Source organism: Eschscholzia californica, unplaced genomic scaffold (genome assembly GCF_041429995.1).
Source record: "Eschscholzia californica isolate CP2 unplaced genomic scaffold, dmEscCali1.0.p SCAF_1, whole genome shotgun sequence".
Lineage (NCBI taxonomy): Eukaryota > Viridiplantae > Streptophyta > Magnoliopsida > Ranunculales > Papaveraceae > Eschscholzia > Eschscholzia californica.
This window is the reverse complement of record NW_028238198.1, coordinates 4,108,676-4,121,261: the sequence shown is the minus strand read 5'-3', so window position 1 is coordinate 4,121,261 and position 12,586 is coordinate 4,108,676. Positions and strand designations below refer to the sequence as shown.

The window sequence follows — 12,586 nt, the reverse complement described above, 5'->3', positions numbered from 1 at the left end:
TTATGAACGACCCAAATTTTCGGTGAAATAATGCTTAGAATGATGAGCATTTTCAGTAACGTTTTTACCAAACAAATTCGGTGAAAAACAACACAAACTATAAGAAAAATATGGCAACAAAATAAAAATAGATTTTCGACAGCAACCAACGAATTTAAATCGAAATTTTTCGGCCACAACCAACAAAAAATGCGACAACAAAATCTCATCTTCTATGACAAGATTTCTTTGAAAACTACCTAAAAAGCCAAAGAGAAATCTACTTCCACGAGTATATGTGATTTAAGATAAATCTATAATAAGATTTCTTTAAAAACTACCTAAAGAAGCCTTGAAACCCTAATACATTAAGATAAAAGTTGAAAGAATGACTTTAAGAATTTTTGGAAGGAAAATAAAGAGTTTTAAATGGAGGTAAGAACCTACTTGTAAAATAAGAGTCTAATTCTAAATACCTAATAAGTGTGATAAAGTCAAACTCTCGGTAAATAGCAAAAAGTGTATTTACAAAAGCCAGCTCTCTAAGTAGCTCTGTAAATAAAAGCGGCCCTGTTATTTTCCCAAAATAGCTCTGAATATCAAAATATGTTGGTACCAGACTACCAGGATACTGAATATTTGAAAAAACATTTTTGAAAGAAGTCATTTCAAGCTAAATCAAGTAAAGATCAATTCCCTGAGATGCTTATTTTCTTTCTATGAACAGAACAAATACAGACATATTCCGAAAATGCTTTTATGAAATTCCTCATGGGCCATGAGTTTTTATGCATTGGGTGTATCTGTATCTACAAAAGCACCAATAATCTTAGCTCATGAAAATTCAAGCAGAAAAAACAGGTAACCAAATGAACTTAAAATTATTACTTCAAAAATATCTGCTGCATATAAAAAAAACTTTAAGTACGACCATTAAAGGTTTAAGCTTATTCATTGGATCTCTCTGCAAATAGAAACCAAGAGAGTACTTATTTGTCAAAACACACAAAGAATTCAACAGAAGAAGTATCTTCTTCTTCTTCTTCCAAGTTTTTTGGTTCTGCTTATCTGCAATTTACCATAATCAATTTAAAACCCAGAGTCATAATAAAAATACTCCAAGCATAGCTCCCGATTAGTTCTTTCTGTTTTTACTACTGTTATATGCATATTTCTAAAGCATGCATTAGGTCTACCACTACTAACCAACCATAACTTTTCTGGGCAGCATCGGATCTAGTATACTAGTTTCCACGTCCCGACATGGAGTGCGATTGTCCACGGCCCCTACCCCTCCAACCATAGCCATACACCTCCCCACGATATGGACCACGTGAACGGCCTCCACGGCCAGGCCCACGTCCACCTCGCCCACCATGATGTCTTGGAAAGTCTCCAAATGTCTGCACATCAACCAAGAAAAGTTTAGAGAACCCAAAACTTTAAATGTGAGATAAAGAAGAATCTCATCAGAGAGTCGACACGTAACACATGCAACAGCATTACCTCCGTATCTATTTTCCTTTGCTCGGAAAACTTGGTTCTCCCATTATGGGATCCACGGTCAAGGGCATTGGAAGAAAGGGAATCGAAAAAGTCATCCTTGATGTAACCAGTCTAGAAAGAGAAAGAGAAAAGTAAAGATGCTGATTTGTAATGAAAATAAAAGGAAGTGCAATTTCAGATACAGCGTTGACATTCTACAAACAGCAAAATCTCACCTTAACCTCAGTCTTAGATGATCCAGCATCATCTTCATCGTTTGAGTAATCTCCGTCATTCTCTTCTTCCCCATCTCCCGCTTTGTTACCTTTACCGAGATCACCCCATACTTCTTCCTTCTTGAATTTCTCATTCATAGCCATGAAGTCGAAGTCTTCCGTGAATTTGGTAATTGGGCGTGAAAACTGCAAAATTGTAAATTAGTATCAAGTGCCCACCTCCTGAGAAGAATCACAAACAAGCCTGGCAATTATGTTAAAATTTGCTAATTTGGGCCTGAACTTTGATCAGTGTTATGAACACTTCAAAAGTACCAAAACGTTAAGCAAGTGTTGGATGGCCCGAAACACAATAAACGCATATTGTTTAAAGACACACTTTACCATCATACTGAGTTTTTTAACATAATATGAAACTTTGGCAGCCGTTTTTTATTTTATAAACATTGATTAAGATAAAGGAAACCAAGGACCACAGAGAATTTCCGTACAACTGGTCGGAGTTGGGATAACAATCGTGTATATCTGAATTCTGAAGTAGTCTGATGTAAAAGCATTTATAGTCACAAAGTGATAAAAAGGAAATCTGGTCCAAACAAAGAAAGCCAATATCAGATAAAGCTGTCAATTACTACCAAAACTAACATAGTCAAATACCTTGCGATTGTGTTTCGCCCCAACATTTTCTCGAGTCTTCTTACATACAACATACAAAGGATTTACTTGTTACTAATATAGTCTAGCCTCCATTCTAAGTAAAAGATTCATTTTCCTAAGGAAGACAGATCAAATTTTGCACATTCAGCAGTTACAACATACATCTATTGGAGCATAACATGTTAACTATTAATCAATGAATGCATGTATTTCTGGTATCACGGTTAACAGTGCCATCTGAAATTGAGGGTAACAACAAAATAGTATTTGATTTGCGTGATTCCCAAGTATGCAAAATTAATAATTTCTCAACATCTTAAAAGAAACCAACAAAAGATGAAGAAAGAGCTTACCCCATTTCCTCTTCCTCTTCCCCTTCCACGTCCCCTGTAACTTTGACCATAACTGTAGTTGTAACTGTGACTGTTACGAGTTTGTAGAGCAGCTCCATTCGGCTAGAAGAGAAAAGGACAAAAGGAAGACGATGTTAATAGTCATAACAGAGTAGCAATACCTTCAAAATAAAATGTAGACCGACATGGCGACACAAGCAGAGTCAAGAACATATAATTAGTTAGGAAACAAACAATAAAAACAGCAAAGAACAACATAAATGCAACTTCCACCTGGTGATGCAATTCATGGAAACTAGGGATCTCATTTTTCACATAATAAAGGAACCATTAGAACCATAGAAAACAATAAGACTCTAAAAATAATTAAAGGACAAAAAACTTTAAAAGGAAATAATTCTTCTCCACCAAAAGGGGCGAGTATGTCAAATATTCAAGGACAAGAAACTTTAAAAGGAAATAGTTTTTTTTTTTTAATATTGTTACCAACTTCAGATTAATTGGAAACTGTACGACTCCTCAATGGATGATATCAACAGTCAACACTGACACATAGGATTTTCAATGTAGTTTTCAAGTACCAACGCTCAAAACGTGGAATCTTGATGAGGATATCGTTTAGGGTGCTATCAGCACATTGATAGAAAAACTCTATTGTCCTGTAACTCCTAAAATTTTGACTGAAGAAAGCTTCGGTAACATAAACTTTAAATGGAAATAACCAAAGTTACTAACAAATGGTCAGAGCACAAACAAATGATAACAAACAAATAGACGATCGAAGAACATTTTGCCTAAATGGGAGTTTGAAGTTGAAGTACGGAACTAGCAGAACCCATGCAAAACTATCCACAAGACTAGTTATAGTAATTCTAACATGAATTGGGAATGGGACCAGTTGAAGTACGGAGATGTAAATTCTGCTTATCTGAGATCTCCCAGCAAACATTCAAATACGATGAAATGTAAGTAAATAATTATATATTATACTAATAAATAAGTGAAAACAAAATCTGTCAAAATGGAAATTTCTAAATGATTTGCTAGCCAGGTTCCATCTAGCTTTGCTCTAGGTTTTGTCATCAATTGTCATTGATTGCACACATTGAACATTACTTAGAGAAAATCTCCTGAATCCTATCTGACAGTCTAAAGAAATGAACTTCATCTTGGTTAGTGCCCAAACGTCAGAAGTTTCCTCGGCTGGAAGATATAATTTACACACTCAATGCACATTGATCATTTTAAACAATTAAAGTTCCACATAGTATAAGAGTCTCTCTCAGTAATGTTCGATAAAAGGTATCTTACCAGATGCACCACATAAGTATGTAAAATACCGAGCATTTAATCAATGTGATTGTCTAGAAAAACAGTCACATAAAGATAGATCTTGTATTAAATGAACGGTGATCACACAGCATGCAAACACAAAGGCTCCCAAAGTATAAGAGTCTAACATTATAAGATATCTTTTTGCAATATAGGCGCAACGTGGTGAAAATAAACGATTCTGCAATTGATTCCAACTATAATAATACATACCTTTTGACCAGAAGGTGTAGGCAATGGCAACAAGGGTGCCTGGGTTTCTTTTGAAGAAGATGGAAGTTGTTCAGATGACAATGGGGCTTGAACTACCTTCCCATCTTTGTGAGTGGTCTGTGAGGACTCAGATGAAGAAATTACAGCAGAACCAGGCTTCTGCAGTGGCTGCTGCAACAGCTGTCCTGGAGTTATCAGAGAAGGTAATGGAGTTTCAGTAGAGCTTGATCTGGATGTCCCAAAAGTTGAGGATACAGACATAGATTCACCAGCAACATTCTGAGGTTTGTCAGAGACAGGAGGAACAATTGTATTTTTCTCTTCACCGGAAGTCGTCAAGAATAGGGAGCTGCCACTTTGTATTGCATTAGGAATATCAGCAGTAGGAATCCTAGTTGGTACCAGATTTGGTATTGTTTGAGAGGCTGATGCAGCCGAAAGGGTGGGAGCCAAATTAGAGGGAAAATTTGGTCTCAGTAAACTAGAATTTAAGTTCAGGGCACCACTACTAAAAGGTGGGTGCGCAGGAGACAAAAATTCTGAAGCATTTGAAGGTGGAGTACTCGAAGAAGGTAAGTTTGAAACTGCAGTGGGTAAGGCTGCATTCAGACCAGGATATTGCATTGGCTGCTGCATTGAAGGAGGCAATGACAAGCCAGTAGGTGGCTGAAGCAAAGGTTGCTGAGAAGGAGGAAGCCCACTTGCAGGTCCATAGAAACCCTGCCAATACATTGGCATGGAAAGCCCACTGCTATTTGGAGGTGGTGTAGAACCCCAAGACCCCAAGCTTCCACCAGGTTGATATAGAGGAACACCACCTTGTTGGGTTGACCTGGGGATGCCCATATGCGTTTGGTGGGAACTAGGATCTGCTGCAGACCCACTAAGAGAAGGAGGCAAGCTCGTAGACACAGCAGGTGGGTGAGAATAATGTGACTGCAGAAAAAAGGTAGAATAAGCGAACAATTTAGATCAAATTTACAGATTAACTTTGACCTAATAAATATTGGGAGTGAGGTAAAGCAGACCTGTATTATAGCAGGATCACTGTGAACAGGCGCTGGTGGTTGAACTGGTGGCTGGGTAGATTTAACCTGCAAATCCTGCACAACCACATGAAGAAGGGATGAGTTCACAATATTTAGAGTTGAGTAGTAGATAGAAATATAATTAACAAAAACTGGACAGCTTTCCACATATAATGCAAAACAAAAGGTCGTGTTGCATGTGATATGTCAGTTCCTTGGAGAAATTAAGCAAACTACTACAAGCTTCATGTCAACGTCAATGGGGTATGTCGCCTTCCCTCTTCACTGGCTCTGATGGTTATCCCATGGTATTAGCACTTCTTCTAAAATCAAGTAGCAGCTAACAGAAGAAATCAGAATAAAATGGCACCCCTCTCTAATGTGCTTTCCAGACAGAAGATGCTTGGCAACACCGATATCAGCAATAGATTGGGATAAAACAAATTAGACCGATATAATTTCCTCAGAGAGGCTAAGTGAATCAGAAGCCAAGAGGAGAAACTGCGCAACGACCACCAACCTGTTGACAATCACTTGCTATATGGCAGTTGTACCATGGATAATTACATGGCTCACATAAATTACTAAGATTAACTCATATAACTGAAAGAGTCAATAGGAGAAACTAGCCAGCTCAAGTGTTTTCAACCAAGCGAAATACAGTGTGATTTGAACTGAAGCAGAATCACTGTTGTGTTTCTGAAGACCAACATATCCCAAGTTAACCACTTGAGTCAGAAATCCTTTAACACTGAAAAATTAAATTTTCAAAAGTGATAATTGCAACCTTTATGTCACTCCCACGGAAAAGTATGTATTCATAAACTTTTTCACTTGGCTGGACTTGTGGACCATCCTTCTTTCGTCCTTCCGTTCCAAACGATCTTACTGCCAAGACAACAAGAAATCAGTAAAACAAAATTTTGGTCTGTTCTCGTAGACTTCGATACAGCTCAAAATAAAGACAGGGGCAAAGGAAGATGCAGTAAGAACATAATTACTATAAGTAAAACACTTCATTTTAGGTAAATATTCTTGGAAAATATTCATTCATCCCCCATTTCATAAAACAAAATGCATAACTAGACCAACTTTCCCACCAAGAAAACAAAGGGAAGCATAATTTCCCTACCTGCAAAAGGTGTGATATTTTAGTCATCCTATGCCTACTGTACAAACATATGGTGATGGTAGGTATACTTGTCAAATTGTAGAGACATTAAGAAAAATCCTCACCTCACTTCCAGTGAAAACAAGTAAACAACTTTTTTTTTCTTAAGATTATTAGCACAGAGAAACAAAACAATTGCTGAAAACACACCATCCAATACCCAGTTTCTTTCTCAAATCATTGAGTTTGGTAAATTAGGGCTCAAAAATTGAATGCATGAATGAGTGAGTAGCATTTAAAAAATTGCTAACAACAACAACAATTGATTAATTCTCTTTACGTAATTGAAACGCGATTGCATAAAACTGAATAACCCTAAAAAGAAAACCAGAAGAATTAAAATAGAGAATATTTAATATATGATGATCAACCAAAACCAAAGATGATAAAAAAAACCCATAATTAACCTAAAACAAAAAAAGCTAGGGTTTGGAAAGAAATGAAGATTAGTAATAAAATGAAAGAGAGAAACGAACGAACGAACCATTAGTTAATCCAATGCTGGATTCATCGGTGTTGATGTTATAGAGAACGCCTTCGTAACGGATTTCATACTTTGATGTCAAACTAATTAAACTGCCGACGTATGAATCGGCAGCGGAACCATTAGATCTCGACGTTTCTGATGCCATGGGGCGGGAGATCTTTCTTTCTTTCTTTCTCCGGTTTGGAGGCAGAGAGTTAGAAGAGCATAAGAAACTACTAATACTTCTCTGTCTGTCTGTGGTTTTAAGAGAGAGAGAAAAAGAAATGAGAGAAGAGAACTAATACTAGCGTTTTTCCCTCTATATATAATATATGGAGGTCCTCACTAAGGTTATGTTTGGAGGAGGGGATTACGAGGGAACATCGGTCAGTTGCCGACCATTTAAGGTCAGGTCGAACCCAAACCATTTAAAGTTAGGTCGAACCCATACTAGCCCATAGCTGTTGGCTAGGTCATGGGCTAAAACTGAGTCAATCAACCCGCCAACTGACTTCATTTGACTCGATTCAGTTTAAGTCCATAAATTAACCAAGAAGAATTGAAAGTCAAATTTAAAATCAACTTTTGAATCATTAAAAATTCAATCTCTTAGATTACAACCTTGCAACAAAAAAAATCTTAGATTACAACCTCTATTAAATGTTGAATAGTAATATTAACGTTAGGGATGATGATATCTTTTTAGAACATATCTTCCTCATTAATGACTAAGATTATACCTCTCAAACTCATCTCTAAGAGTTGGATAACATCTCCTAACTTTATCTCCAAAAATTGAGATTATACTCTCTAAATTTATTTTTAATGAATTAGATTACACCTCTCAAATTCATCTCCAAAGATACATACATATTAAGTTAGTCGGTTCAACTTGGATAATTTGCAAAAACCCAAGCCAAAGCCAAATTAAACCTGCAAAAACCATTCGATTTGGTTCGACCAAATTTAATCTGGTCGATTTGACTGACCATTACTCACCGCTAATTACAAATATTAAGCTTAGTTGTTCCACAATATGATTTATCTGCAACACTGTAGGTTAATGTCGAGTTCAATTGGAAATAGAATTGGTAAAAATTAATTTCATTCGCGAATATGTCCGTGTATTAAACACTATTTTAGAATGTTTAGTGATGATAATCTCATTTCACTATGTGCAATTAAAACTTCGTTAGCACAAACTAATCTTCAAAATTCGCATGATATACGAAAACTTTCATTGTCTACCAAAAAACTAGATGCCATAAGTTAAGGCCACGCTTTGGGGAATAAAGAAAAATCTTCAGGGAATAAAGAATTAATGAATAAAATTTGATTTAGAGGGCATATGTTTCTTTTAATCCAAAAATTGACTGGATTAAACATTGCCCCTAATCTTCATCTTCCCCCTCTTTTATTTACTCTATCGTTCTCTTACTTATTATCTCTCTCTCTCTCTCTCTCTCTCTCTCTCTCTCCCTCCCATTGTCTCACAACACTAGGTGACACCATAACCCAACAACTATCTCTTTCATTCTCAATGACCATTTCTATATCGTTCTCGCTCTAGATCTCTCTCTTTCATTGTAGATCACTCGCATCTCTCTCGCTGTAGACATATCTCTCTAGATTAGTTTTCCTTCTTTTTTCCTCTTTCTCGCAGTCTTTATCTCTGTTTATCGCAGTCTCTCTCTCTCCCTCTCTCTCTCTCTCTCTCTCTCCCTCTCTCCCTCTCTCTCTCTCTCTCTTGCAGTCTGTATAGATCTCTCTGTGTTGATCACAGAGTTCGTGGCCACGAAACATTTTGCAGCTACGAAACGTTTTGCATCCACGAAATGTTTTGCATCCACGAAACGTTTTGCATCCACGAAATAGTCAGGGTCAGGAAACGTTTTGTGGCCACGTAATTATCGCAGGGTTTCGCCAGAACCTCTCCTCGAGGTCTTGTTTCGGCGAAGGGAAGAACAGTTTCTGAGAGATACAAAAAGAGGAAAAAAAATAAGAGATCGAATGAGAAACAATGAAAGATTGGGTGAGAAATAGTGAGAGATCGAGAGACATATACAGTGAGAGCAATAGAGAGAGGTAGTGAGAGAGAGAGAGAGAGAGAGACTAGGAGAGAGAGTAACAATGAGTGAGAGATGAGAAGAGAGGAGAGAGAATAGGTGGCAATGGTGGTGGTGGGAAGTTGTGGTGGTGAAGGTGATAGAGAAGATGAAGATTAGGGGGCAATGTTTAAACAAGTTAATTTTTGGCTTAAAATATAATATTCCTCCGAGAATGTACAAAAAAACATGAATTCCCTAGAGAATTTATTCCCCGGAGATTATTCTTTATTCCCCAAAGCAGGGGCAAATATAAAGTCCTGGGTCTCATTAAGATAATAACCTCAGCATTCTCACCACCACAAGCTGCTGCTCTTTGAGCAACAAATGGGTTTGAAGTTATAATCTTTAAACAGAAACTATACAAAAGATAACAAGATAATGTTGGCTTTATCTGATTTTGGTAACAAACCTTCTTAGAAGGAAAAAGTGTTTTCTTTTGCAGTAGCCAGTAGCCAGTAGTCAGTAGATATCTGTATTAGGAAGGATTGAGGGATGGACCCAACTCTTGTTTCTCTCTCATCATTGGTGGATGTTAGGAGTTCAAATAATTTAGAAATAGGGATTATTTTTCAGTATAAAATTTGATTCGTCATTTGTGGAATTTCTATTTCTATGCTCTTAGCTCTATAAGGTTGGTTGATTTCATCTTTTCTATAGGCACCTCCATCTTTTGCTCTTGGCAGAGCACTTCACTCGAGTCGATGTAACATGGAATAGGGGGTTGTTTATAAGTAATCCGTTCTTGAGTTTTTCTTTTCTCACATTAAGACTACAAATTTGGAGAGATAATGAATGTGATTTTAAGAGAGGGAGGTTTGATAGCATATCATTGTTTACAAAAATAAACATGTATTAACTTCCTCAATTCAACATGGTCTCAAAATAATTACACTCAAATCCATCTACATACAAAGAGTTAGGTTTACATGGGGCCCCCAATAAGATATGATTTTGATTTTTTATGGTGAGAAGAAGAAATAAGAAGGTTGTGAAAGAGAATAAATCTCTAGTGAAAGCCAAGAACACAATTATCTCATACCACCATTTGTGAGAATGAAGCTTCCTTCAATCTTCTTCTCCTTCTGTTGGTAATTCTTCTTTAAACCATGAATAGATACCACCTTCTAAGTGAAAAACATTTGCATACCCATTAAGTACTAGTAAGTAGGCAGCAATCAGAGACCTGTATTAAGCATCTTAGCCCCATTTAGTAACAAAAACATCCTATGTGAGGCCTCAAAATACAAAAAAGAACGGTTTAGAATTCCGGAGTGTAAACCGAAGTTTACAGTATATCGGTTATGAGGCTTCGAGATACACAAAAGAATGATTGACAAATCAACCTTTAAGTATAAACCCAAGTTAAGTGTCATTGTTTGTGAGGCCTTCTTTAGATGAAACTCTGAACTCAGGCTCAATGACACCGTCACTGAAGTAAAGGGGTTGGGGTGGTAAACTAAAACATTGTCATCACCCTCTCCAAAATTTTAAGCTTTTAGAGTGAGTGATCATTCTTTTAAGAATGACTAAGAGGTCAAGATACCCGATGAAAAATCGTTAATGCCCAATAGAAAGTGAAACTGAGATATGTTCAAAAGCACATCTAGGTAGAGTAAGGTAGCCATGTCTAGTAAAACCATTATAAGGCTAAATAAACATGTAGTGGAAGGGGAAAAAAAGCTTTTACCTTGATTGTTGTCCTTCGGGGAGATTTTGGGTAGGCTTCATGGTTCCACCGGATGAACAAGCTACAATTATTTTCGAATTTTTGTCGAGTTTTGACTCTACACCTGATAATTAGACACAAAGATTATGATTCATTTGATTTCAAGCTGATAAAATCTAATAAATCTTCCAAATTTAGCAAAATAATAGCATAGTAAAAATATCGTACAAGTATCATACTTTGTATAAACTCTGGATTTTCTTCGGTGCCAGCAAAGATCCCGAAAAGTGCAAATGCAGCACGACGAGCAATATCCCATGCTGTCCATTCCTTTATAAGTCTATATATTTGCACGTTTATTGCACCTGCTGGATGAGCCTAAAATAGACAAAGATCAGAAATCGTTCCTCTTCTCTATGACTACAGGCAAGTTGGTTTTGGGTTGGATGCATTCTCATCAAGTTTACTGAATCAGCTTTTTAACATTTAAAAACTGAAGAAAAAATGGGTTTTCTTGAATTGTTAAACCACAAACAAAATAACGGTTTCTCCTTATCTGATTAGAAAGCTGTAGGCTTACACCCATACGATGCAAAACTTAACCAGAGAAAACAAATTTAGGGCGTTTAATGAGCCACTGAGAGAATTAACCTACCTCTTTGTACTCTGCCTCAGGCCGAACATCAAGAATCACAAACTTATTCTTATTCGTTAGGCGTAAAGCTTCCTTCACATCGACGCTTCTTACCTGCAACCAACGAACAATGTGAAATAAAGGAGAGCCATTTTCATGAAAAAAACAGCCATGTTGGAGTGATCCCTCATTAGTTGTGGAACAGGCAGGTGGCCAGTTCATAAGATTTAGCGGAAGTCTCACATCCACAACTGGCTTTTGGAGTGAGAGAGGTACGCGACCACCCAACACTGGTATCGGAGTCCATGGTATACTAAATCTCAACCTAATATTCTTATATTGAAGTTAAAACCGATGCGAGAGGGGAATATTATTGTGGCAATCCCACATTAGTTGTGGAAGGGACAGGCGATCAGTTCATAGGCCTACGACCACCCAAGAAGGCCTCACTATTTGACTCTCTAGTTGTTCTACACCTCCCAATTGGAGTATTCTATAATGCATCTTCTCTTTGTTATTATAAACCAACCTAACAACAAAACTAACTTATACTAGAATTCAAATATTCTTGCTTTGAATCCATTGAAGAAGGAAAAGATAATCTAAGTAAATATGCATATAATTTGTTTAAGATGTTTGGGTTTTTCATCAACATGAACACTTCTTAAGGGAATCGACTAGGAAGTAAAAGTTGAATTCTACTAATCTAAATGCTGAATTAGAAAATTTTAATTTAATTATCTTACCCTTTTCTGTAGTAGAAGTTGACGCTTGCTTAATCTTCCATTCTTCTTCAGCTGAAAAAACAAGAAACAACCCAATTCAGATAAATGATCAAACAATCCAAAACTATCATTCAAATAACAAACATTTGTACCTGGAGATTTTGCTGGTTTTGTTGCAGCAGATTGGACTTTTAAGGCAGAAAATCTCTTATTCAAGGGTCGAAAATTAGTGACAGTTGAGTTATGAAATTTGAGATTAGAATTTGAATCAAGAGTCAGAAATGAAGAGTGGAAACTAGGATTTAATGAAGAAGTAGGAGTAGTAGTATTAGTGATTGAAGAATGTGAAGTGATTTGGATTAAAGCAGCCATTTTTCTAAGATTTTAAGTACAAAGAAGTTCAAAATTGAAGCTAATATTTTATTTGAGATTTGAACCCAAAAAAAAAAAAAGGAAAGATGAAATGTTGGTTTTTGATTTATTAGTCTGAGTTGGTGGAGTTATAAGTGGTAAGATTTGAGGGTGAAAATCTG

At 36.6% G+C, this 12,586-nt stretch overlaps 1 protein-coding gene and 1 pseudogene across 2 annotated transcripts; both read right to left on the bottom strand.

Annotated features, from left to right (window-relative positions):
• Positions 1–841: 841 nt before the first annotated feature.
• On the bottom strand, positions 842–7,435 carry LOC147563385 (protein decapping 5-like). The gene is made up of 8 exons (XM_086637422.1): positions 6,939–7,435; positions 6,071–6,171; positions 5,284–5,358; positions 4,256–5,191; positions 2,711–2,812; positions 1,701–1,886; positions 1,486–1,596; positions 842–1,382 (listed from the first exon to the last, which is right to left on the bottom strand). Exons 1-8 carry the CDS (start codon positions 7,084–7,086, stop codon positions 1,224–1,226), a joined length of 1,818 nt encoding a protein of 605 aa, XP_086493548.1. The 5' UTR covers positions 7,087–7,435; the 3' UTR covers positions 842–1,223.
• Positions 7,436–9,857: 2,422 nt separating this feature from the next.
• On the bottom strand, positions 9,858–12,574 carry LOC147563384 (rhodanese-like domain-containing protein 14, chloroplastic; annotated as a pseudogene). Its single transcript, XR_015223929.1, has 6 exons — positions 12,206–12,574; positions 12,075–12,125; positions 11,350–11,442; positions 10,934–11,072; positions 10,716–10,818; positions 9,858–10,211 (listed from the first exon to the last, which is right to left on the bottom strand). The product of XR_015223929.1 is annotated as a rhodanese-like domain-containing protein 14, chloroplastic (transcript).
• Between the last annotated feature and the right edge of the window lie 12 nt (positions 12,575–12,586).

Bases quoted from the DNA above. Each gene is read 5' to 3' on its own strand.
- LOC147563385 (XM_086637422.1), bottom strand. From the start codon at position 7,086: ATGGCATCAGAAACGTCGAGATCTAATGGTTCCGCTGCCGATTCATAC. The intron at 6,172-6,938 runs GTTCGTTCGTTC...TTGTCTTGGCAG, and splicing joins CAGCATTGGATTAACTAATG to TAAGATCGTTTGGAACGGAA. The intron at 5,359-6,070 runs GTTGCAATTATC...GTGGTTGTGCAG, and splicing joins TCCGTGGGAGTGACATAAAG to GATTTGCAGGTTAAATCTAC.